The following is a 26,959-nucleotide window of genomic DNA, read 5'->3' as shown; positions in this document are numbered from 1 at the left end:
AATCAAGAAGCGAGAGTGAATATTCCATAGCAGGCAGGAAGAAGGAAATAAAGGGAGAGTGTGTGGTCGGTGGAGAAGCAGGAAGAGGAAGAGCAGGAATAGAGTGGAGGGAGGGACAGAAAAGGAAAATGACCGGAAGGAACAGAAGAAGGAAAAAGGAAGAACAAAAAAATGTTGAAAGTAATGGTGGAAGGAGAGCAATTATGGAATACACAACGTGTGTGTCATGCATAATGGCAAAAAAGCAAACAGATGATTTTAATCAATGGCGGGAAGGATCAAATAATAAAGAGAGCCTGAGGGGAGGAGGGCGAGGGAGCAGGGAAGGGCTAGGAGACACTTTGCAATACACAAGTAAAACACTCTTTTATAATACCGGATGTTAAAACATTCTCCAGTGGGCCAATCACAATCAGCCTTACAGGCGGAGCGTATAGGAAGAGGTATTGCATAGGAGCGTGCAGAAAGTCAGCCGTTTTGTTTGGATGTTGTCGATTTATTATTTATAGGACTCTTGTTATTTTAATTCCGTATCAACATGATAATGTAAGAGTGAGGTTTAAAAAAAGAACATTGTTCTTGCTTGTCTGGCACGTCTGCATGTTCCAAGTTTACTACTACACACAAGTACATCCAGAGATCTTAAGAGTGCATTGCTAAAATCTCACCAGCATGTTTGACATCAATGTCGGGTTAATCATCTCATGCCTGGGAGCACTGCTAAACATCAACACGGTCTGTTAAGGAATGACTTCAGAGTGTGTAAGGGAGCGTACCTGTATCAGAGATGAAGGCATGGATTTGCATAGTGTCATCATGGCAGGAGTTAGACAGGTCATCCAATGACTGAACAAAGGGAGGAGGTCAGAAACATTTGAGAACTTCCAGAGAAGGTTCCAAAATACATGGGAATGTTGTCTTTTTACCTAACAAGCCAAGCAACCAAATTCATGTGTAACCCGGAATCTTTGTACCAGCAAACCAATCATCTCAATCCTCCATTGGCTGGGGCCAGTTTTTATTTTAACCATTTTCAAGAGTATGAAACAATTTTTGCAGTCAAACACAATTAAAATCATTACTGATTACCACTTATTATTAATTTCACTGTTTAGTCAAGAACAATATTACCTACATTGCCTACTGCAAAAATTGGGGGCTATTAAGAAGCAACACAAATTAGGACTATGTATTCAGCGATAATAAAACAGTAAGACAAGACAGTAAACGTACTAGGTTAATGCTTCCCGTGGGCGAGCCGTTGAAGGATTCTGCAGAGCAAGAGACATACCACAATTAAAAAGGTCCACATGCTTACAAGTAAGTGCTGGCAGTAGCCTATTCCCTGGCTATACGCCCTCATCTGACCATAGCCTATACCTTGGCTATACACCATCATCAGACAACAACCTAGTATTAAAAACCGAATGTTCAATCCCCTAAAACAGTGGTTCTTAAACTTTTTGTCTGGCGACCCCACGAAAATGTATGGCGAGGTCTGACGACCCCACTTTCCCCAAACCCATTCTAAGTCCTTACTCAAAATACCCCCTCAAACGTTAACAACTAAATCAAGCAAAAAATAGTAAGCAAAGTAATTAGTTTTATTTATTCCATATGAACAAGAACCGAGAAAACCAAACAATCACGATTAAACAAGTGTAGGCTGCCGCTATCAGATCAGAACGCTATGTGCGTGGCGTGCGTGCACACACAAGCGCACACACACACACACACACACACACACACACACACACACACACACACAGCATTAGGCCTACAACGTTACATGGATTATATTCATGGCGATAACAATAACGGTATTTTTTTTATTTCGCTTTTCTGGTTTACTATCTTTAACAATTTCAATGTGAAGGGTGGGCCTGCTTCCGTGAACATAGCAAGTTAATTCTAGGAGGAATGCAGCATACGGCGACACAGAGATTTTCCTCCACGGAGCTGAGCCGACATCTGTATTTATTTATTTTTTTTATATGCGAGGGACGAAAATGTCTTCTCGCACAGATAGGTTGACCAGAAAGGCGTTAGAATTTCCATGGCAGCCTTGGACAATCCGGGGTATTCCTGCGCAACAGACAGCCAGAATTCATCCAGTGATTTTGAGGCAAACGATGTCTGTATGGTTCGGTTACTGGATAGCTCAAGCAGTGCATCTTCGAGCTCAGATGACTGATCGTTTGAAGAGCAGCTGGTGAATGGTTGTCATATCCAATCATAATTCTCCACATTTTCCGTCGGAAAATATTGATGGAATTTTTCGAGGAGGCTTTGGAGATGAGCGTTGATGGAGGCCTTCAATGAATTGACATTCACGTCATCCTCCTCCAAAAAGTCACGCAGCTCCGAAAACATCTCAAAATCCCCACTCTCCGCACGGACTGCCCAACGCTGCAGCTTTTTGGTGAAAGAATTCACTTTGTCCGAGAGGGTCAGGATGTTAGTGTTGAGGCCTTGTAGTGAAAGCTTGAGCATATTTAATTTGTCGAATATGCATGACAAATAAGCAAGGGCTATTCATTCCGAGTAAGTGAGATGGTGCGCAAAAGCGGAGTTTGCGTCTGAGAGGAAGGTGCGCACCTCGCTTCGCAACTCAAATAGGCGTGTAAGGACCTTGCCCCGTGAAAGCCACCTAACTTCAGAATGGAAAAGAAGGGATTTGTGTGTAGACCCCATTTCCTGGCAGAGAAGGGTGAAGAGTCTAGTATTGAGTGGGCGAGATTTGATGAAATTCACCATTTTAATTGCTGTCTGGAGAACATTGTTAAGCTCGGGTGTCTTGGATGCCAGGGCCTCTCTGTGGATAATGCAATGGGTGAACTTGGCATGTGGTGCAACGCTAAGGATCTTTGCTTTCAGCCCTTTATTTTTCCCCAACATAGCTGCCGCACCGTCTGTGTATATGCAGTTGGCCCATTGCAGCCCTGCGTCTTCCATCCCATTGAGACAATTAAAAATGTCACTGCCGGTACATCTTCCTTCCATCGGAGAGCAGAACAGCATGTCCTCGTGAAGTTCTCCTTCATAACTGTAGCGAAAAAACACCAATAATTGCGCGACACTTGTCACGTCAGTAGACTCACCTAACTGTAAAGAAAACCTGCAGTTTTTTACTCTCTCGATTATCTGACATTTCATGTCATTAGCGATCTCGATAATGCGCTTGGACACTGTATCATTGGAGGGGGATTTGCTTGAGCGCACTTGCAATGTTTTCACCATGCGTTGCGGTGGTCATCGCAAATGCTGCAGGGAGGATGAGGCTTTCGGCAATTGTGTGTGGCTTCTGTGCTTTTGCCACAAGGTGGGCCACTTCGTAGGAAGCTGCCAAGGCTTTGGTGGGCGAGGTAGCTTGCCCATGCACTACGGTCTCCTGCCCTTGCAGGGCAGCTTCTTTTCGCAGAAAGAAAGTAATTGGTATCGTAGCGTCCTCGGGATGGCGGGTTTCGAGATGTCGTTTCACTTTGACAGGTTTTAAGCTCTCATTCGCCAGAACATCGCCGCAAATCACACATTGTGGGTGGTCGAGGTTATCTTTTACTTGGCAAGTGAATCCATATTTTAGAAATTCTTTCTGATAATGCCGACGCCTCGTTTGTTCCTTTTTATTCTCACCGGCCTGTAGACTTGTCCCATCTGAGGATCGCGGAGGAGTAGACGCACTGGTAGCTGGCACTTCCGAACTTTTGTTCGATTTTTTAAGCAGCCACCTCTCCATTTTGGCTATTAAGCTACCTATGTCTTTTTATTTTGTTTTACTTGAAATAGCGGGGACAAGTTGAGTTTGCATATAGTGGGAGCAGATAGTTACATTGTTTCTATCAGCGGAGTAGCCCATAGGCTGAACCAGATCTCATTGAAAGACAAAAACATATGTTCTCTCTTCTCTTAACTGCGTATAAATAAGAAAAAGGCAGATTTCTTCCCCCAATATGATTTTCCTTTGTTTTACCTGGCATAATAATAATTTCAGACTGAATACAGAAAATAATTGCCGACCCCACGGAAGTTTTTGGAGACCCCATTTGGGGTCGCGACCCCTAGTTTAAGAATCACTGCCCTTAAACATGGGTCACAGCAAAGACAAACCAAACAAATGTACACGCACACACAGTTACGGCAGCACACACACCTCCGTCGCCGTCGTCCGAGCCCCGGTAGCTGGGCTCCTTCAGCATGTCCAGTTCGGCCAGCATGCGCACGTACAGCGGGCTCTGCTTGAAGGACGGGTAGTAGCGCTCATCACGCAGCATCATGTCGTACACCTGGAGAACACACACACACACACACACACACACACTTTATGAATGCTGAAGGGTAACTGCACCTATATCAACGCAAAGCCATAAAGCCAAGTGATGAGCCTTCCTCTGCACCTTTCTCTGGATCTCATCAAAGATTTCCGCCGTGGGGTCCTCCTTCAGCAGCTTCTCCCCCAGTTTGATCACAGAGGCCTCGTCCACCTGCACCCTTGGGGAGGCCTGGCCGTCGCGGGGCGAGCGACAGAACGAAAGGAGGAGAGAGAGCTGGTGAGAAAACGAGCCATCTTTTTCAGCTTCAATATGACTGATAACCGCATAGGGCGTCGCTACTATTAAGCAGGGATGGCCGGCCCGCGTGGTGCCGCTACCTTCTCCGAGAGGTACTGCTCGAACACGCCCTGCGCGGCTGCCTTCAGCAGGCCCTTTGTGGTGCTGCTGGGCTGCTTCTTGCCGTCGCGCTGCCAGGCATGCATCACCTCCAGCTGCTGCTGCGCTGTCACCCGGTAGCCCTCTACCGTCAGCCAGAAGAACAGCTCCGCCTGCGCTCCCACCACCTGCATGTAGTCTTTACACCACCCACCCCACAAACCACACACACACACACACACACAACACCAGCGTCATTACAACATGACGTCGGTCACCGGTCCGAAGCTATTTGGGAGGCAGATTTAGGCATGTTTTACAGCCTACTTCACACTTGGACACTGGGTACCGTCAGAGACAGAGTAGAGCGTTTGGAGATAAATGAAGCAAGGGCGATCCAAGTAGCTCTGGCACGACTATTGGAATGCACCCTACCCTTTTACTCTACGAGTTCCTTCCTCCAACATGACAAGCTACCCATATGATTCATAGCGCGACCAAAGGTGTGTTAACGGGGCCTCCGTAATGGTGTGTGACCACAACTGGACTCACACCCAGGGGCGCCGAAAAGGGGGGGTAAAGGAGACGGATTCTAGGGGCCCATGATGGAGGGGGGGCCCAGAGAGGCACCTAATGATGATGAAATTATAATACAGAAAAAATAATGACACTAAGTTATTAACTAACATATAATCACACATGTTTTATTTTCCATGTCCTGGTAACAATTCCTTTATCTGTTTTGGAAGCATCAACCCCTGCAGGGCCCCCCCTTCCCCCCCTCTATTTACGTAAAATGGTTCAGTCCGACTGGATCAGCTGCGGTAGCGCACCGGCGGCCACAGCGGGCAAAGCGGAGGAGACAGCAGTATGCCTCAAAAATCAGGCAGCCAAAAAAGAAAGGAAAATAAATTAAGAGAGGAGAAGGAGTTGAAGGGTCGACAATATGTCACCCAGTATTTCCAAAAAAAAGGTGGGTTTGTTGTGGTGGAAAGTTATGGATATTAACTTTGTCCCTGTCTGTGGTCTATAAGCTAGCTCACTTTTCTCACCATGTTAGCTCAAGAAAACTCTGGATTTTTACATTTTACTGCTATATTAGTTAAATAATCAATCCAGTCAAACATTTATCAAGCTGTTCTTATTCAATAATAGTTGATCTCCCCTCTGTGAAAATGATGCCTCGTTCTGAACAGAGTCAAGTGCACCAGAAGCTGCAGCAGCTGTCTGTCAGCCCCCAACTCCCCTTGCCCCTGAATCAGCCCCAGTGCCCCCACATGAGGAAGGAGGTGAGCAGCTGTGTGTGTTGAAATAATAATAATAATAATAATACATAATATAATACAAAATATAATACATTTTACTACAGTCTCAAAACAATACAAAGATGAAGGTAATTCATTAAGAAAATGAATTAAATAAAAGGCATTTTGAACAATTTTAATGGTTTGAAAAGCATAAACCCTTTTAAAAAATGAAATAGAAGACATGCAGTAAGAACAGAGGAGAACATCTGTGGTGTGTGCAGCAGACTGGGGTGACTGCTCTCAGTCCAATCAGAGAAGTTTACATGTTGGTGACTATGCTATTACAAATAGTTATATTATAGGAAATCCTATATAATTAATGTATGTCATGTACACTCTACAGAGCCAGGTCCAGGACCCTCTTCTGGTTTGTCAGGGAGGGATGTGGAGGAAGTGGAGGAAGAGATGGAAGAGGGTACAGATGACAGTGAGAGTGCAGAAACACAGGCGACAGAGAGTGAGGGCGAAGAAGTTGAAAGGAATTCAGAGGAGGATGGACTGAATACAGAAAGAGCCAGAAAGACAACAGAGAGGCAGGAAGAACAACAAGCTGATGTTCAGGTCTTTGAAAGGGAAGAAGATCATTTGACTGATGACCCTGGTTTCTGGCCAGCAGCTTTAACTGATCAGGATAGGGAGAAGATAGTAAGGAAATTAGCCATGAGAGAGAAAGAAGTAGAAATGCCATGTGATTCAAAGGGGAAGCCATTCCCTGACTACCTGAATTATACAAAGGCAGCAAATAAAAGAGAAAAGGTAAACAGAGACTGGCTGACTTTTAGTCAAAGTAATAATTCACTTTATTGCATACCATGTGTGCTTTTCTCCCATGTACAGAAAAAGCCTTCCACTAGTGCACTGACCAGTCAAAATGGGTATAAAATGTGTGATGTGGAGTGGCGTCGAATGTACAATAAATTCCCAGTCCATGAGAGGAGTGAGGCACATAGAGATTGCTACTTAAGATGGAAAAATCTGCAAGGATCTGTAATGAAAGATAGAGGTGTGGATTCTCTGTTAAATAAGGAGTTGCAAACAGAAATAGAGAAAAATAGAGCCATCTTGGAGAGACTCTTAGACGTAACCCTACACTTGGCCTCAAGAAACCTGCCTTTCAGGGGCAAAACCAAAGACCTAGATGACATTCATAATGGCAATTTCCTAGGCACACTGGAGCTCTTGTCACATTATGATCCTCTGCTGAAAGAGCACTTTAAAAAAATCAGGGACAACAAACAAAAACAAAAAGAAGGAAAAGGAACCAGGCTAACACATTATCTTAGCTCTGACAGTCAGAATGAGTTTATCAACTTATGTGGACGACGAGTTCTGAAAAGAATTCTGCAGGAACGGGAGGATGCCATATATTATGCTGTCATCTGTGATGCCACACCAGACATTTCCCATACTGAGCAAAATGTGGTGCTCCTAAGGTATGTTAAATATGACAAAGAAAAAGATGAGTGGGAAATTACGGAGAGGTTCCTTGAATTCAGGGATTTTCACAAAAGACGGGGAGTGAGATCGCAGAGATGATTCATGCAGTTCTTCGTGACCATGGGATAGACATCGGTGATTGCAGAGGGCAGGGCTATGACAACGGGGCTAACATGTCAGGGAAAATAAAGGGAGTCCAAGCTGAAATACTGAAGAAAAACAAGCTGGCTACTTATTCACCATGTGCCTCCCACACATTAAATCTTGTTGGTGTGCATGCTGCACAGTCAAGCCCAGAGGTATCCACATTTTTCGGCTGCATAAATCGCCTGTACACATTTGTAAGTGGCAGCCCAGAGCGTTGGGCCATCTATAAAGAGCAAACAGGTTGCTCATTGCATCGCCTATCTGATACCCGCTGGAGTGCAAGGATTGAGGCTGTTAAACCTGTGGCAAAGCACCTACCTTCTGTCCTCAAATCCCTTGATAGCATAGTTATGACATGCAGTCTCACCAGTGAAGCAAGATCAGAAGCTAATGGTTTGAGGAAATACTTCATGTCATTTGATGCTGTTGTTCTTCTCACTGTCTGGCTGAAGGTACTGCAAAGTATTGACAACAGGAATGTTATTCTCCAGTCAGGAAAAATATCACTTGACATAGAAGCAGCCAATATCAGAGACTTGACAGAAGAGATGCAGTCTCTAAGAGATGCATGGGACACTCTCCTAGCTGAGGCAAAGTTGATAGCTGGGGAAATGAATGTTACACCTCAGTTAAGCAAGGAGTCCAGCCGCCAGAAGAAAAGGCGGAGATTCCATGATGAAACCGCTGAAGAGGAGACAACTCAGGAGAGTTCAGAAACAGTGTTTCGGAACACTGTGTTTTATACAGCCATGGACCGTATCATCAGTGACTTGGATACTAGGTTCCGGGGCATTGCACATATTGTCAACGAGTTTTCTGCTGTTCTGAAAGTTGGGCAGATTAGTGAGGGCAAAATCTCTTCTGTGTGCCAACCACTGATCACAAAGTATTCTAGTGATCTTACTCCTGATTTTGAAAATCAAGTAAGACACCTAAACAGTGTATATGCAGCCAACTTCCCCCCTAACCTGTCCCCTCTTGAACTCCTGAATGCAATTTGTAAGCTGCAGCTGCAAAGCATCTTTGGAGAAGTGTGCATCGCCTTGCGCATATTTTGCACCCTGCCAGTTACTGTTGCTGGTGGTGAGAGAGCGTTCAGTAAACTAAAAATGATAAGAAACTATTTGAGGTCCACAATGTCTCAGGAAAGACTTTGCAGTCTTGCCATGCTGTCAATTGAGAGTCAGTTGGCTAGAAAGCTGGACTTCAAAGACCTGATAAGTGATTTTGCACATGAGAAGGCTCGGCGTTGGGCTTTGGGTGAGAAGAGTTGAGCAAGGACCAGTGATTGAAAGGTTGCAAAAGGAAGCTTGACTCAGTCGGCAACGTTATATTATATATTTGCCATTCTTTCATATATTAAGTTCTACTTAAATGATGCGAAATCATATATGGCCATTTTGTATTCTGATGGCGTTTTTGTTTTTGCTGAGATTTTTTTCTCTCCACTGATTATAATTGCTATTTTTTCATGGAAGAGTTTATTTCCAATTTAAGAATCAGTGGTGCAGCAAATAAATTACTCAAAATGAATTCCATTGTATTCAGAGTGCTCAGTTCTTCCCCTACTGTACATGTCAACTGTCATGCTGTTCTTCTTTCACAAATATGGTAATGATAGTCAAAAATACCATTAAAATGCATAATTGTATGTAAAATAGCATCAAAAATTTTTGCCGCTGTGTTGGGGGCCCTGTAAAGATTCTTTTCATGGGGCCCAAAACCCCTAGCGGCGCCCCTGCTCACACCCTACAGTGGAAGGTGAACTTTCTCCTGGTTTGTGAACGATTCACTGATAATCGATTGAGTTGTCGTTAAGAAATTGGGTAGATGGCATCAAGAGCGTTCTTAAAGCTAGGAAATAAAGATAGGACCATCTGTCCAATCGGTTGGCACTATTCCCGCTTCAAAAGCTCCCTGAGTGTCAATAAGCCCCACAGTTAACGGAGCCTTAATATACTCTTTGAAACACGATCAATCATGTCTTGATATGCAGCTCTACATATCCCAGTGGCTCCGATGTGTAATAGGTTACACACCAACCCCCTATCCATTGTCCTACCTCTAGCTCTTAAAGCCAGCTCTTTAAACGCTGGCTTTGAGAAGACGCCGCTCTTTTGCATTGTCCACAATGTGAAAACGGGACACTGTGAGCCAAAGGGTTCAACTCCTCATCTCATCTAAACGATTTAAACGTTGAGTGCAATGTCAGTTCTTCGGTGTCGCAAGACATTTTGAATGCCTCCCGTGTTAAAAAGCAAGAGAGCTCAGTTTTGAAAGGCCAGTAATGTGATGACTATCGGTCATCAAATAGGACAAGCAGGATATGGTAGGCAAGTAGAACAACTGCTCTAAGTCTACGGAAAAGAACAATGTGTCTGTTTGTCCGTCTGTCTGGAAAGGATTCAGAAGGGCTTACCCATAAAGAACTGCAGAGCTATGTTGTGCACCAGGATGTGATCCAAGGGAATGATGCACAGCTTCCCAAAGTTGGCGGCCAGCTTCAGGGCATCTACTTCCTGTTCGGCCCGTAAAAAAAAAAAAAACAGGCAGGGGTTAAGAGGCACACACAGAGAAGAAGGAAAACGCTTTCTGTGCAGCGCTTTCACATTTACATTTAGGGCATTTAGCAGCAGCTTTCATCCAAAGTCTCTTACAACGGTTCATACACACATTCACACACCGACGGAGTCGACCGTGCGGCGCAACAGCCAGCTCATCAGAAGCAGTCAGGGTGAGGCGTCTTGCTCAGGGACACCTCGACACTCGAGGAGTAGCCAGGGCTCAAACTAGCAACTTTCCGGTTACCAGCCAACCCGCTCTACCTCCTGAGCCAAGCCGACCCCTTTTCTGACAGGCAAAGGCCAGTCCCCCGTGAGTGTAGACATTCATGTGAGGCGACGTTCGACCTCAGGGGCACAGGCATGAAGTGGCACAGAACTAGGTGTCCCCAGGGAGCTAGCGTGGGGGGCTTGAAAGGAGACACATCCTAGCTCTCCCCGGCCCAACCGCATCACATTTTATCATCCAACTTCCAAGCTTTTCCCCGCAACACAACCTTATCCTTAACCTAACCATGAACACGGTCCTGTGATGATTCCCGATAGTACTGAATGGGAGCTCTTGACTTGCTGAGCGGCACGCTGTGGGAGCTGTGCTCTGTTGCGGAGGAGCTCACCTTGCCGGATTGTAGCCTCTGGATCCTGGTCTCACAGATCTTCCTCACAAACAGCAGACTGTTGATCTGATTCTTAATCACGTTGATGTCTACAGGATTTGAGAGAGTGAGGGAAAGTAATAAGAATAAGGAAAAAAACGAATTGATGTTAATAAAATAGATCCACACATTTACTGGCATCAGAATGTGGGCCAGTCTGTGAAGTGTGTGTAAGATGAAGTGTGTGTCTGCGTGTAAGTGTGTGCCAGTGGAGGCTTCTCCATTGAGGAGATGGAGGAATATCCTCCCTAACATTGTTGAGAATAAAAAATGTAGATTGCCCAGACAACTGTAATGAATTAATGCCCTTAAATATGACTACTTCAATTCCTTTGAATATATAATGTCCGTTTCCCTGGGTAAAGGGACATTAGCACCCCCTATCGCCTATTGACAATTACTTCAGGGAGGAAGGTCCTCCCTCAGCCTCCGTTGACTCCCATTCATTTCCCTGAAAGTACTGGCGGCCGGTGAATAACATTGGTTTCAATGGGAGAGAGGAGGAAAGTCCTTCTCTGAGTGGGTGTGACATTAAGGCGTCTGATTCGCGCAAAAATCCATTCGCGCTACGCTATGAACCAATAAGCAGGATCCCTGGCTGGTGAGCAGTGTTGCCAGATTGGGCAGATTTCCCACCCAATTGGGCTACTTTAAACCACGTTAGGCCGGAAAAATTATCATTGGGCGGGAAATCTGCCCAATCTGGCAACGCTGTCGATAACAAACCCGCTCCGCCTGCATTGCCACTCAGTCTAAGGGACGCAAAGCAGGTGAAATCATCTGAAGGATAGCGAGATTCTAACATTTACGAATAAAGTGTAAAATGGAAACATTGGAAACAGAGGACATTGTTCATGTTTAATTACAAAGCATTCCATTCATTGAGTTACAATGCTAAGTTAGCGACCAAAGAAAAAGGTAGACCACTTCGCAAAATCGAGATCACTAAAAGAAATGGCAACGTCAGTGTTGTGGGTGCTAAATGGTTTGCTAGGTACTCATGGCTTACTGGTAGCATAACTAGCAATCGACTGTATTGCTGGCCCTGTTTGCTAATGAATAATGGCAAATCTCCAACGTGGGCTGTTCATGGTTTCACTGATGTGAAAAATCTTGATAGGGCAACCAAACGCCACGACAAGTGTCAAGTTCACATTGGTGCTGCTATGCGACTTTCCTTGCTAGGCACCATGCCTATAGATCAGGTTGTTCTCGTTGTGAAAATTGTTCTCGTTCTTTTCCTAGTTTGTTACTCTGACCGTTCTGTTTGATATTGTGGAAAGGGTGAATGATTCAGAGCATGATGCATTTTAAATGGCATCACTTTTGGTGTTGAGTCTTTTCTTAAAACAATTGTAACTGAAAATAAACATAGCTAAATTACAACTAATAACTTCAGTCATTGAGGGCAAAAATAGGCCCAGATTTTTGTATTTACTTTTACAAATCAAGAGTAGGCCTGATTTGACTAATGGGCTTTGCACCCTTTCCTTCTGCCCTTGTAGTACATTTCAAAGACATGCTGCCCACCAGCTTTCAAATTACAGTGATGCCACTGGTGGCTTTGTATCAATTTTATTCACATAACTATCCCTCCCTACTATTTTGTAGTTCACCAAAACACCCTGAAACAACTTGAGTCCCACATTCTTATGCCACCATACACCAACAGTGCAAGCAGGCCAATGGCAACCAAGCGCGCAGTCCTTCCTCCCTCACTTTAAAAACCACCAGCTGCCACTGGTGTGTGCGTACCGTCTCCAGCCGTGTCCAGTGAGCGGAGGTACTGCAGCTCCTCCAGCACCTTGTCCTTGACGGCCTCCAGCTCTGGCGGCCGGTCGGTCAGCCTAAGGATGTTCATGAACGCCTCGTAGTTACAGCTGGAGTCACGGATCTACACACACACACACACCACAAATAGAGACACAGTCATATAGGTGCACGCACACATTCAGTCTCACACAAAGACATGCAAACATTCATACAGACACACCCATTAATAAACACACAATCCCTTCCCTATGACAAAATCCTTTGAGGACCATGGGTACTCCATTAGTACTTGAGGAATAATTTACAACAGCAGAGCTTAAATAGCATTGGTCAGTTCACCCCCTCCCTCCCATTGTACTCCCCGGCACCGAGTGCAGGGGAATAACAGTGAATAACAGTGAATAACAGTGAATAACAGTGAACAAGGTCATACCATCCAGATGACAAACTGATTGATGTAGTCGGGGTCACTCAGCTGGTTGATGAGGGGCAGGAGAACGCCCCGTGCCAGCACCTCCTGCAGGCAGAGGAGAATCCACATCAACACCTCAGACCGCCTGTAGCCTCGCCCCCCTCCAGGGCCCACCATGGCCTCACTTAGACCGGTTAGGGTTACAGTCAACATTTTGCTCATCAGCCATTTTCACCACATTCAAAAACAAAACTCCCAGAAAAATAGAGAAGAAAATGCTTTTTGCATGTCCCAAATATGACTCTCGGACAGAAGGCTGCGGGTTCAAACCTCGCTGTCTACGGTCTAGCAAAAGGCATCCTTGAGCCATTTGTCCAAACTCTACCGCCTAATTAGTTGCATACATCCAAATAAGCTTTGGATGAAAGCATCTGCTAAATGAACAAATAGTAAAAAGCACAGATTTTCCGCTATGGCGTGACAATATTCCCTGTGAGTTTCTCACCCGCAGGAAGTATCGCATGTTCTTGTTGTGGAAGTCTCCGGGAGGTAGTAACAGATAGAGCAGCACTTCACACAGGTCCCGCAGGAAACCTGCCACACAGAAACACAAACACAAACACAAACACACACACACACACACACACACACACACACACACACACACACACACACACACACAGACTTTACTCTCAGATCTTTCAGCCAAGACATAACACTTATCCACTAAGTGGTTGAATGTGTTTTACAGTCAGTCGCAGGATCTAATCAGAATGTTTACTTGTGCACAGAGGTCATATTACAATGAAAGTGCTCAGTATATGATTGCAATTGAACTTAGCTTTCACAATGAGATCAAAGATGAGAGTGCACATGAACATATTAGGGATATATATATATTAGTGCTGTCAGTTTAACTCGTTATTAACGGCGTTAATTTTTTTATCGTGCGATTAACGCTCTTTTGGCTTGGCAAACGTTGTAGTTTTTTCACCTGCTGTCTAGCAACAACTAGTCACGTTAGAAAAACTACAACACCATACCGGATCTACACCGGAAACAAAACAACAAGCACGCCGCACAAACCTGTTGGGGCAAGCAAGGATACGGAGAGGGTGGAAAAACTCCATAAAAGTATGTGTGTGTTTGTGTGTCACTCTGTTCGAGCCTGCACAAGAGTTCAATTTTGTCATTAGCTGTTACGTCTTTCTGACCAATCGCAGTTCAAGGCCCACCTGGGCTGTACCACTTCGGGAGGGGCCGCTCAGTAACTCCCCTCTAGACAAAATCGACTTGGTTGCGACGTTGACAGATTGTACGTGTCGCGTCTGTTGAGTGAGTGAGAGGTTGCGGGCGCACAGCTCAGGCTGCCGGACGGCGCTGCAAGAAACTTTTATAAACGCAATATTGTTATCCCGCAGTAATCAGCCCGACAGCCCCGAAACGTTAACGGCCCACCGGGAATTCTCCCGAATACCACTCCGCCACCGTGTGTGTGTGTGTGTGTGTGTGTGTGTGTGTGTGTGTGTGTGTGTGTGTGTGTGTGTGTGTGTGTGTGTGTGTGTGTGTGTGTGTGTGTAATTCGATAGCCTGGTAATGTGTATATGCCTACGTATGGTAGGAATATTCATACTGGTTTAAATAATAAATGTTATACTATTTCCCATCTTTGCTGAGCAAGAGTTTTGTTCGAGAGTTCAGTGATTGAAACAAATAAAAGCCTGGGCTATTGAAGTTTTACGGTAGGCCTACCACTGTCATGCACCTACCCGATGTCAAGTGGACCGGGTTGAATTCACTGCGGGTCTCTCTTCTTACTGTCCTCCTCAACACTCTGATCTCACTAAAAGGCTAGCAGCACGAAATCAAGGGATATTTAGAATAGAAAAAATGTGCGATTAATCGCGAGTTAACTATGACATTGATGCGATTAAATAATTGAATGGCTTGACAGCACTAATATATATATATAAATAAGAAAAAGACAGAGACAGAAGTGTGCATGTAAACATATAGTGATGGACAGAGAGAGAGAGAGATGAGTATGCATGTAACATATAGTGATGGAAGGAGAGAGGGGAGTGTGAATGTAAACATATAATGATGGACAGAGAGAGGAGAGAGAGAGGAAGGTGCAAATTTTACCCTCTTCGTCTTTGCGCGACGTGCACACCACGTCTCGGCAGATCTTCCTCTCCAGCTCCACCTCCGCCTCGAAGAACGAGTCCACCAGCTCGTCCGTCATGTCCCCTGGTCAGAACCAGAAGGACATCACCACCACAACACTCAGAGTCCTGATTATCATGCATTCATTAAAGTGATGGACAGCCGGATCGAAAACCGTAACCACAACATAGAGGGATGTATCCCCTACACAGCTACAAAATAGCACGTCATTTAAAAAAAGTGTTATTCGGCTAATAAACTAATTTCTAGGAAGACTCAAGCTTGTAGGAGCCCCCTCGTAATAATCTGAGTGTACAGTAATTATTGACTGCTTAGACATAGCCTGAGGGGTAGATAGACTACCGCCATAAAATTTGCTTGAAGGAATAGATGTAAATCAATATAAGGAAATTACGTGAAATTTCAATGGATTTGATGTTTTTCTGGTGCTTAATGCATACCTTGATAACCCATTAAAACAAAATGATAAGAACATAAAAAAAAAATGAACATGGCCTGATCATTCCATGTGTGTGGCCTTACTTTGCTTGTCCTCTCGGTCCCCCAGCCGGTCCTGGGCTTTCCTGAAGACGCGCAGGTGAGTGGCGAAGTCGTCCACCAGGCGGGTAGTAAAGTAAGGCTGCCAGTCCACCTCCTTGGACCTACAAACACACACAACATTGTTAGAAACGCAATAAAGCTGGACCGGCCAGGGTTCAAATTAAGGAGGTGCCCACATAAATTTCAGTGATGACATAAATGTCATTTATGGATGATAACTAGCCTGGCTAACGCCAGAACTCATCTCAATCTACATTGAGAGAGGTCTGGGAACCACACATTCATTTTCTCGTATTTGAGGCGTGGTTTATGATTGCCCGGAGCCGTTTATTGAGCCCTACGAATGTCTATCATATGAGTCTGTACGTAGCTCATAGCCAATCGTATCAACTATACCAGATGACGCATGTAGAGCGACAGAAATTCGATGAGATAGAAGACGATGGGTGTGTCGCATAGACGTCGTCATCGTCTTGCCGTCCCTCCCCATTCTGTGATTGGTTCCCTATCTCAGGCAAAAATCGGATCCATGGAATCCAGGCTGCCTAGCAGTGCGAAATGAAATCACGCGCAAGGCAGCATGGGTATACCCAGGCTAGACGATAACTGGTCATAATGAACTTCAATGGATCCCTTGTGTGTCTGTGAGCGAAGTACCGTGTGGAGAACTGGACCAGGGCGTTTTGCAGAGTCTGCCTGATCTCCAGCAGGAAGGACTCATCCTCACTCAGGGTGTAGTACCAGTACTGGATGTAGTCTCTCAATGCATACTGAATCACCTGTGGGACAGTATTCATTACGACCACAAACATAAAAAGGATTTGACACCATATGCATCATTCATATGGTCATCATTTTGACAGAGTTCAATGATGAAGAATGTTTTTCATTGAACATCAACACAAATATCATCTTTCCATCACTCGATCTTGCAAGGCAATTTTATACATGGGGCTGGTAGAAAGCAGCCTGCAGAACGTCCTGATCACGAGACTCATTCCTCTGTCCTGAAATACTATAAACAATAATTGGAGCCAATCAGGGACAGAGTCGTAATTGATGACGTAAACGGGCCAATCAGGGTCTGAGTCGTAGTGGATGACTCAAACGCTACAATCAGGGTCTGAGTCGTAATTGATAACGTTAACGGGACAATCAGGGTCTGAGTCATAATTGATGACGTTAACGGTCAAATCAGGAGCGGAGTCGTAGTTGATGACGTAAACGGGCCAAAAAGGGACTGAGTCATAGTTAATGACGTAAACGGGCCAATAAGGGACTGAGTCGTAGTTGACGTAAACGGGCCAATCAGGGACCGCGTTGTAGTTGATGAAATAAAATAAAGGCTGCTGCTGGCCAAACAGTAGTGGTGTCCCCGAAGAATCGAGCCATAACGATAACATAAGTAGAGCAAACACAGCTATAAGTGCAGTTATTTCAGACTTAATGACTTTAAACAAGAACATGAGTATGGATGAGCAGAGTTTCTCGGCGGAAAATATGTTTTCACCGTTCCCCAAATCCGTCACATAAAAGTGTGTCACGTGTTATTTTTAATATGCTGAAGGAGTTTGTCTGTCAAGGCAAGGGGTCCCGGCCCCTGAAATCGATGAGGGCGGCTCGAGGTCCAGACTAATCTGTGTAGCGGAGCCGAATGTGAGCTCACGTGATCAGGATGGTCTCCAGGCCTGGTAGAAAGAGTCTGAATAAGTCCCAATATAATTATCTATCCCGGGCCTGGCCATGACAGTGCTTGTTGCTTGAACAATGTATGAACAATGATTGACCAATGAATGAAGAGGTTGAATCAAACCTGTGGCTGCACAGATTAAAAACTAACCAATTGGCTCCCCAACAAAGAAACATTTTACTCAAAGCTCTACTAGCCTTGCACATGTGTGAGCGAGCAACGAACAACACAGCACAGTCCTATGCTCTCTCTCTCCCATTCTCTCCGTCTCCATTGCAAGTGCACACATGCCCACGCACACTAAAATGCAGCTGCAGCCACCTGATTAAATTAGGTCTAGCCATTAGTCATGTTCCCCCCCCCCCCCCCTTAGCTGCAGCTTCCATAGGAACTGCACTGGTGTACACTGACAGGATCAACCAGTTATGTCACCCAAAGGAAATGAAAAAAAGACCACGAGACAGAAAGAAAGACAACATTCCACAGAGTTATGTGCACACACTTCAGCAGGAGGAAGGGGTAGTACAGGGTGTGCTTGCATGTGCAGTGTGTACCACGCAGCCAGGCCCATGTCGTTGCACATGACAGTAGAGCCGCAGTGAAGACGGCTGTGTGTGTGTGCGTGTGTGCGCTTGTGCATGGTACAGAACTAGAGTCACGCTGGGTAGAGATCACTTTAGGGTCATCTGACCATTCAAAACTGCTGCGTCTGCCGTTTCACTAACTAGCACTCGCTGCTTCTCTCTTTTTCCTTTCCGTCTGTCCTGGTTCCGCCACAGCTTTAAAGTTTCCCCACCGTCTGTCTGTGAACGGGTGTTGATGACCTTCGACACAGGTGGAAAAACACAGCAGCAGTGGGCCCCCACTGAAGGACATCACAGTTTGTCTAGAAAGGGCCACTCAAGGTCTGGCTAAACTTTTACTGGTCTAGATGACATTTTTAACAATGGTGGGGATAAAACAGTGTGGCACTGCACACATTTCTCCCTGTTACACAAACCATAGGACGGGTTCCCTCTTGCACACTAAATAAAAGCCTTGAAGCAACCGAGTCCTGCAGGCGTCACCATAAAGGAACTTTCAGTTCAGCTTTAAGGCATACCCAGCTCCTCTCAGCCGCTGCTCCTTCCTGCGGCTCATTGAACCATTTTTCCGTGTTTCATTACAATTTAACTAACAGTGGCGGTATAAGGTTACGAGTACTGATCTGCTCACGTAGTTAACCAAGGCCCCAATGCTGCAATCCACTCAAAAACAATAACTATCAAGACTATGCAAGTTGATCTCAATGCAGGTTAATAAAAACAGAAGTGACGTCACGCTCCCTGCGACTGGCGTGGACAAGACTGACAATCTCCCCATCGGCATAACTGAAACTCTCCACATGCCCTGACTTATAATGGTTTTCACCTCTTTCGATGCTTTTATCCTCCCCTTGGAAAAGCGGTGAAGTGGAGCAGAGAGATCGCCATGTCTGTACCGGAGTTCCAAGTGCGTGTGGTGACATTTATCATTCACGTCGAGAGCAGCGAAGAGCTGTAGTTCACAAAGCGGCCTCACACAAACCTAACATTATCAAACTTCTTCACAAATTTTTTTAGTTTTCTTTGCATGAAAAATTATAATTTAAATCCACAAACAACATATGTGTAATCCAGGGCATATAAAGACTGGGACCAGATAATAGTTATTTCTCTTCATTGAAACCCATTCATATATTTTGATCTCATAGGTCCCATGGGCTCTACCAGAAGCGGCGTGACTTCGCCACTCTATTCACACACTTGTGAATAAAGCATATAAATGGAGAGGAGAGGAGAGGAGAGCTCCGTCTTATCTCTTTGAAAGACTAATATTATTTTGCGCTACGGACGCTTCATATCCAGGTCAATTCACACACCTGTGAGTAAAGCATATAAACGGAGAGGAACTTCCGTAAAGTTGGAAATAAATTGGCAGATTCTGAGTTTGCGGTTCAATAGATCATCAGTGAAACATCGTTGCGACACAATTGACACCTCTAGCTAAATGTAGTAACCTAGAGAACCAGCTACAACATTGTTTTCATCCAAACGAGCCGTCTTTAGTGAACGGTGAATTTGCATTGGCTTCTGTGAGCTGTCGGCTTTCAGCCGCGACCTTAGGGACCGTCTGTAAAGTGCAACTGAAAACGACCACAATGGTAAAATTTCAATAGCGTCGCCATTATTGACTCTAGAGCCCGACAACTCGTTCCATAGAGGCATGGCCTCTTTATGGTCCTACTACAACCTTTAGTTTTGAAAAATATATCTCTTCTTATTTTTGAGGATTTTTTATTTAGGAACAATTTCAATAGCGTAGCCATTATTGACTCTAGAGCCCCAAAACGTTTTCCATATAGGCATGGGCTCTTTATGGTCTTACTGCAACCTTTAGCTTGAAAAATATATATCTCTACTTAATTTTAAGGAATTTCTTTTTAGCAAAAATGTCACTATACATTTTTCTAAAGCAACAATTTCAGTAGAGTCGCCATTATTGACTCTAGAGCCCCAAAACTTGTTCAATAGAGGCATGGCCTCTTTATGGTCCTACTACAACCTTTGGAATGGGGAGAGGGGAGGCAGTGGGAAGATGCATTGGTTGGAGGCACAGACCTTTTCGATTGTTATAGTATTTGTGTTATGGGATTTTACTGTATAGGGTGGTTGTTGATATAATATATATATATTTTTTTATATTTTTGTTTAATCTCTCCATATTTCCCCTGCTCATTACTGTGCACAAATATACTGTATGCACACCCTTCTGGTGCCAGCAGACAAATAGAAACCTCCCGGCAGGGTGCGCTTTGCGAGCACCAGTGTTGGGAACGTTACTTTAAAAAAGTAATTAGTTATAGTTACTCACTACTTGTTCCAAAAAGTAACTGAGTTAGTAACTGAATTACTCTATAATAAAAGTAACTAGTTACCAGGGAAAGTAACTATTTGCGCTACTGTAAAAAAAGAAAGTTGCTATATGTCAAAGAATTTGGATTTTTCTGAGCAGTTTTCACTTGGCCTTAATGTGTTAAATGGTAGAACTGCCCATTCAAGGCCCCTATACACTTCCAACTGAATTTGAATTGCTGCAATCTTGGTTGGTTGCAAAGGCTGTGGAACATCTGCCGAATACTACAGAAAATGCCATTTTTTCATCGGATTGCTCCGGACTCGCCATTTCTGCTGCTTCATCGAAGCTGTTTGGTGTGTGCGTGTGCGTGTCTGTGTGTGTGTGTGGCGCACGTGTCCTGGCTTGTGTGTAAAAACACTGGCACCGATTGGCTACCATGAAACATGACTCTGCCTCGACTCAGCTAATCATAATCGCTTATCTTGTTGTTAACCCACCCGGTCTCCTCACTAGCAGTTTGTGTTTGGAGCCAGGGGTGCGTTCGGATTACGCAGTTTATTCAATGAATTCATATTAACCACCGCATTTAACGTACAGTAACGGTAACAGCGTTGTAACGACTGAAACAGTAATAAGTTAGATTACCCCGTTACTGCAAAAATAACGGCGTTACTTAACGCCGTTCTTTTAAACAGCGTTATTACAAACACTGGCGAGTACACAAAAAGATTTGCGAGCTGAAAAAACAACATTTCACCTCCGCTGCTGCAACACCATCCTAGGGGAAACACTGTGATCCATTATCCATGCAGAGATGTGTACCTGTTGGAGTGGCTCATCTATGAAACTGGAGCCCGTCAACCTCCTGTCAATCTTGATAGGCTTCAGGTCCAGCTTAAACTCATCCAAGGTCTAAAGATGGAGAGAGAAAGAGAAAGGGATATAGAGAGAAAGAGCAAGGTAAAAAAGGGCTGCAGGTACTAGGGCTGAGCGATTTGCTATCAAGATACTCTGTACCTTTAATAAAAAGTATAAAAAGGTACATTTAGAAATGTCAGAGATCGAGAGAGCGGGGAGGGTATGGAATGCAAGGGCGCTAGGAATATGAAATGGACTAACAAGATGCATTTTATCTAATCTATATAAGTATGCTTTGAAATGTAACTATCTAAAAACAACATCGGGCAACAAATTTGCAATGAATAGTTTTAATACTGCGGATTCCAGACACCATCATCATAATAATGGACTCCAAAAATGAAATTGCTCATCTCTACACGATCAACATATCACATCAGCTACAACGATAAAAAGTGTAACCAAGGGGACAGGGCCACAGGCTACGCTTACACATGAAGGGGTGTTGACCTTCTGGATGCCCGTCTGCATGGGGGGAAGGTAGGAGTGCTCGCTCCTCTCCAGGTGCTTCTCTGAGTTGATCTTCCCATAGAGCAGGGTCACCGCGAAGCCGCTGGGGAGAGAGACGGGCACACAGACCTAAACACAGAGCTAGGACACACGCCTACGGGGTGTCCATGGGATTCAGACCACCTGTGTGTGTGTGTGTGTGTGTGTGTGTGTGTGTGTGTGTGTGTGTGTGTGTGTGTGTGTGTGTGTGTGTGTGTGTGTGTGTGTGTGTGTGTTCTAGAACAGAAGGATTTCAGACTCACCCTCCAATGAAGCAGAGGATGTAGAAGGCCAGGTAGAATATGGCAAAGGGTCCGAAGGTGATGAGGAACAGCACCACCCCGAGAGCCCCCCATCCCCCGATGGACAGACTGGCCTGAAACACACACACGATAAGATTAAAGACAAGCTCTGTGGGATGTTGTTATTTTGTGGTTTCAGAATAAGCATACAATTCCCTGCTCGGGTGAATCATCACTTCTGAAAGTGATGAGGTGTAATTCTTCCCTTGAGTTTGTGCACCTCAAATCCTCAGTTTCCGGTCATTGTCCAAGCAGGAAGGCATGCTCTATTTTTCTCCTGATAGACAACTCCTCCAACCCAGACCATAAAGTACGGCTTCAACTAACGTATTGCCCATATTATTTTCATGGTTGATTTATCTTACACTTTTCTATTAATCAAATACTCATTTACTGTATAAAATGCCATCACAATTTACCAGCACTTGATGAATTTTCCATTTCAATCGATCGATTTCAAATTCAATTTGATCGATTGATTGACTACTTCAGCCCTAGTGTAAAGTAGGCTAACTACGATAATGCTAACTAGCTGACTTATAATAATAATAATAATAATAATGGATTGAATTTATATAGCGCTTTTCTAGACACTCAAAAGACGCTTTACAGTGAAGGGGGGACCTCACTAACCACCACCAGCGTATAGCACCAACTTGGGTGATGCACGGCAGCCAATCTGCCCAAGAACGCTCACCACACACCAGCTTGAGTTTGAGAGAATTATTGAGTCAGCCAATTATACAGGTGGATGATTAGGGGGCCAGATTGAATGAGCCTGGTTGGGCCAGGACACCGGGGAAACCCCTGCTCTTTGCGATAAGTTCCCTGGGATCTTTTATGACCTCAGTGAGTCAGGACCTCAGTTTTACGTCTCCTCCGAAGGACGGCGCCTTCCACAGAACAGTGTCCCCGTCACTGCACTGGGGCAGCGGGAGTGATGTTAAGGCCAGAGGGGAGAGTGCCACCTATTGGCCACCACTCGACACCACTTACAGCACCTGGTATTCCCAGGCGGTCTCCCATCCAAGTACTTACCAGGCCCGACCCTGCTTAGCTTCCAAGATCAGACGAGATTTGGCGTGTTCAGGGTGGTATGGCCGTTATGGACTTATCTCTGCTTGCCTCCCCCTTTTGCCTTCATATCTGCTTCAAGGCCCTGGGTCCCATGTAATACATGCATAATACAGCCTCCAGGTTAGCAGAAGACATATTGTAACATAAGCAGCGCTGGCTAGCACACAGACAGGCCTATACACTCTGTGGTGCCTGTCAGGGAGCATGTCAATCAGTAGGACCTTGATTGACATGCTGGTGAACAATACACAGCAGGGCCTAATATAGCTTAGCATATATGATAAGCCTCATAACCTTTTATTCCACATCCTCATGACATAAAGGATGAACGGAACACACACACACACACACACACACACACACACACACACACACACACACACACAGCTCCTGTGGAGAGAGGAGACGCCTGGGAGGATGACTCCCCAGGATCAGTGAGTGAGGACCCAGCCGTCTCCTCTGGAGTCACCCGATAGCGGCCTCACATCTCCCCAGAAGACCCAGCGGGGGACGGACAGGGACGACAGGGCCCAGCTTTAGGAGCGCTCCGAGACGCTGCTCACAACAAAGCGACAAGCATTGTGATGGGATGACGACAGTGCAACGGCTGGTGAATGTGAATGTGAAATGCTCCTAGTGCATGCATTGAAGAACCCGTTATGCTAGAACTATGGCATGGTAGAAACTACACCTCTACAGTCTAGGCTAGTCTATATTGAAAAAGCTTCCGTTTCATCAGGAATTTATAAGATGCATCAAAGTAAAAACTAATTTAGAACAAAGTAAGATACATTTTAATTGAATTGATTTTAAATGGTTATTGAAACACACACGTGCCTTTCAACAAAACAAATAATGTCTGCAAGGGGCCCACTGGTGTTCTATCTGTAAACATCCCATAATAAGCTATGTGTTGTACCAACGGTCCGCAGACACAGACAGAGTTGGTCAGCAGTCTGGAATGTCCCCAGACAGGTCGGACCACGTCTTGCCCTGACTCAGACAATAACCCTATGGTTGGTTTCAGGCATTCGTGTACTAGCAGAACCCGAAGCCAGGATAGGCCCATGCCTTTGCTATGGACAGACACCCTAGACGGCCGTCAGCAGCCTGTGGCGCCTTCTGGTATGTTTTGCCCGTCTTGAATTACATGCTCCACCATGTGGACCGTGAACAGTCACTTATCCTTTCCCCGACTATATTTTAGAGCCCAGGTGGAACTTTAATCATCCATTGGCTGGCAGTGACGTGTAATTGTGTTTGGAGCCTTTGGTATTCACTTCTCAGAGCTGGGGAAGACACACGGGGAGTTCCTGCTCTGACTCTGCTGTTTACATAGATCACTCGTCTGTCTACAGCCATCGCAGTCACGACTACGACCACTTTTATACTACGCACACAGACAGAGTCACACACACACACAAAAACACACACTCCATTGTGACAAGAGCGAGGCTAAGTCCACGTTCACCATGATCAGGGAGACTAGAAGAGTATCCTTCTGAAAGTGACGTAAATCAGGCCAGCCTTTCTCCCATCATTAATTGATTCAGTTCAGCTTGATCGGACAGATGGGCCGGATTGAGGCTTCTCCGGACAATTTGTGTGTGTGTTTACGTGTCGATTATAGGAACTAGTGCTGATGGAACAACACCGTGCATAGCTTAGTATACTGTGCAGTGGCATCACCACGGACTAAACCTCCTAGCACAGGATGCAGAGACAAACACGGTAAACACTCACAACACACTTTGCTCGGCATGGCGAGTGCAGCCATCTTAACAGACTTTGCAATAGCTCAAAGAAATGGCCTCATCCTTTCCATTTGCTTTGCGTGTACGTTTGTTTTGGTTCTATCCCCTTGCAGGAAGTATCCCCCTCCGGGTGCACTCGCCCCTGAATGTAGCACGCTGGGAACACTAGCCAACAGCTGCCCTGCTGCCAAGTTCAACCGACGCACGCAGGGAAAGTATTTGAATGCCTTTCAAGTAGGGGAGGGTTTGGTAACGCAGGTTCGGTTGTGACGTTGTGGGTCCCAGCGAGCGGTCCTGGCCGGGGCTCAGCCTATCAGCGACCAGGCGGTGCTCCGGAGTGTGTTTGAGCCTGGGGAGGCTCGTCCCCCCCGGAGGAAACGGAAGAGAGATGAATTCCGAAACCATCGAGTCTCCACAGCTTATACAGGGTTTTAAAAACACGCGCCATCTGGTCCAGTAATACACGCTTAATGATCACTCACACACACACACACACACACACACACACACACACACACACACACACTCTCTTCCCAACCTCATTATGAATAGATAAAGGCCATAGTAGTCTCTGTATTCACAAGTAGCTCTCTGATGCAAAGAAATACCAGTTTGTTTGAATGGACAGTGGTGGAGAACAGGAATGGGTTGTAGCCTATTAACATAGTCAGAGACATGATCCACACCCACGTGCTCTATTATTTAACTTCACAGGGACTCAACATACCTGTGAGTGTATCATCAGTCACCAGCTCTCACTCTCTCACTGAGGCCTAGTAACTTCAGTTACAAGTCCTTAAGTTGTGCAGACTTTACCAAACAGCGAGTCGCCTTATCAAGAAGGCTTTCCTTTACTAGTCTCTAGCCAAACACATGGGGCTTGGGAGTGGATATTTCTAGTTCTGTGTGCCTTGGACAAGCCCCGGGGGCTAGGCCACCCCGTAGTATATAAATCTCAGCCAATAAAATCTCCCTTTGCAGATCAATGTCTAGCACCTGGGAGGAAGAGTGTGAAAACTGGCCCCTTAACCAGCTCTGGGCGGGGCGACAGGTGGAGAAGCCAGAAGGTGGAACTGTGGATACTCAGATCAAATGCATGATGCAGACAGCAGACCAGAGCTGCTGGTCCAGAACCTGTATTCAATCCCCCTCCCACCTCCTTCTCTTGCAACATAACTGATGTGTAATCTTTGAGGAGGTTACAAAGGAATAAGGACTGCAACCAAAAGAAACAAATGTTGACTCATAGACAGATGGCAGACTGGCAGAGCCAGTTGTGTCTCACCTTTGGCAGGTTAGTCTGACTGCTTGGTACAAACATTTGAGGAGCGAACTGGGGGGAAATGAAAAGCAATAGGATTTGTTAACAGCCTGAACAAAAGCATAATTCTTTGTTAAGACTCCTCTTATGGGTCTCTGGAGAAGGTCTTCTTTCCAGCCCTCCAGTGTAGTTTGGGGAGGGGAAGGTAAGCCATACAAAAGGTAGGTCTGCTCTGAAGAGCATGCCAATCCTTCAAAGCTTTGATTAAGGCACCCTAATGCGATCTGCCCCTTTTCTAATGCAGCAAGGTAAAGCTTTATAACTGTGGGTAAACACACTGGGTAGACACATAATGTGTGACCCGTTTGTGTGCTCAAACAAGAGTGTGTGTACACGCAGATGCAACACTAATAGCCATATTCTACACATGGGAATTAAGAAACAGAGAGTTCACCAGAGGCTTGAGTGTTTTGTTAAAGATGCCCCGGGTTAAGCCGCCATTGAGAGCCTCAGCTTAATCATTGAAGGCGGTTCGGACCCAAGAGTGTAATGGACAAGGGCCAAATAGTGATGAGAACCTCAGCGCACTCAGGAAGAACAACACTAACTGTCCTTTCAGATGACAGTTCGCAACAACAACAGTGATGTACAGGTCGGCGGGATCAGACACCGCAGTTGCAAGAGCACAGCCACATCAACACCTCCTATCTCAGCACTAGTCTTGTGTTTAGTCCAGTGATGCACAGAGGGCTAATGACCCTCTCACAGCACAGCCATCAGCATCATATCTCACAGCCACGGTCCGACATAGCACCTTCATCCATGGGAGGCTAAAGATTGCATACGAGAGGATGTTATTACGACACACTTGCAGCATCAAGCTAAATAACGCTAGAGTAATTCCATGGCCTGAGCATTACGCAGA

General features: G+C 45.2%; 1 protein-coding gene across 9 annotated transcripts in view; it reads right to left on the bottom strand.

Moving 5' to 3' along the window:
* The window catches only part of snx13 (sorting nexin 13), a 36,000-nt gene that overhangs the window by 7,776 nt on the left and 1,265 nt on the right, over positions 1-26,959 (bottom strand). For 5 of the 9 annotated variants that reach the window (XM_079749688.1, XM_079749681.1, XM_079749682.1 and 2 more), the window contains exons 2-17: positions 21,904-22,016; positions 21,584-21,704; positions 21,056-21,145; positions 16,324-16,445; positions 15,649-15,767; positions 15,085-15,189; positions 13,445-13,533; positions 12,961-13,044; positions 12,510-12,648; positions 10,716-10,804; positions 9,957-10,056; positions 4,649-4,845; positions 4,395-4,499; positions 4,151-4,283; positions 1,234-1,271; positions 777-846 (exon numbers count right to left, since the gene is read on the bottom strand). In XM_079749688.1, coding sequence (XP_079605814.1) covers positions 777-846; positions 1,234-1,271; positions 4,151-4,283; positions 4,395-4,499; positions 4,649-4,845; positions 9,957-10,056; positions 10,716-10,804; positions 12,510-12,648; positions 12,961-13,044; positions 13,445-13,533; positions 15,085-15,189; positions 15,649-15,767; positions 16,324-16,445; positions 21,056-21,145; positions 21,584-21,704; positions 21,904-22,016 — 1,714 coding nt within the window. The remainder of the gene's footprint in view (positions 1-776; positions 847-1,233; positions 1,272-4,150; positions 4,284-4,394; positions 4,500-4,648; positions 4,846-9,956; positions 10,057-10,715; positions 10,805-12,509; positions 12,649-12,960; positions 13,045-13,444; positions 13,534-15,084; positions 15,190-15,648; positions 15,768-16,323; positions 16,446-21,055; positions 21,146-21,583; positions 21,705-21,903; positions 22,017-26,959) is intronic. The other 4 variants (XM_079749683.1, XM_079749684.1, XM_079749687.1 and 1 more) reach the window with 1 other exon arrangement.

Source organism: Pollachius pollachius, assembly GCF_949987615.1.
Source record: "Pollachius pollachius genome assembly, chromosome: 13".
NCBI classification, from domain to species: Eukaryota; Metazoa; Chordata; class Actinopteri; order Gadiformes; family Gadidae; genus Pollachius; species Pollachius pollachius.
The sequence above is the reverse complement of the archived record's forward strand: the minus strand, read 5'-3'. Positions and strand labels throughout refer to the sequence as shown.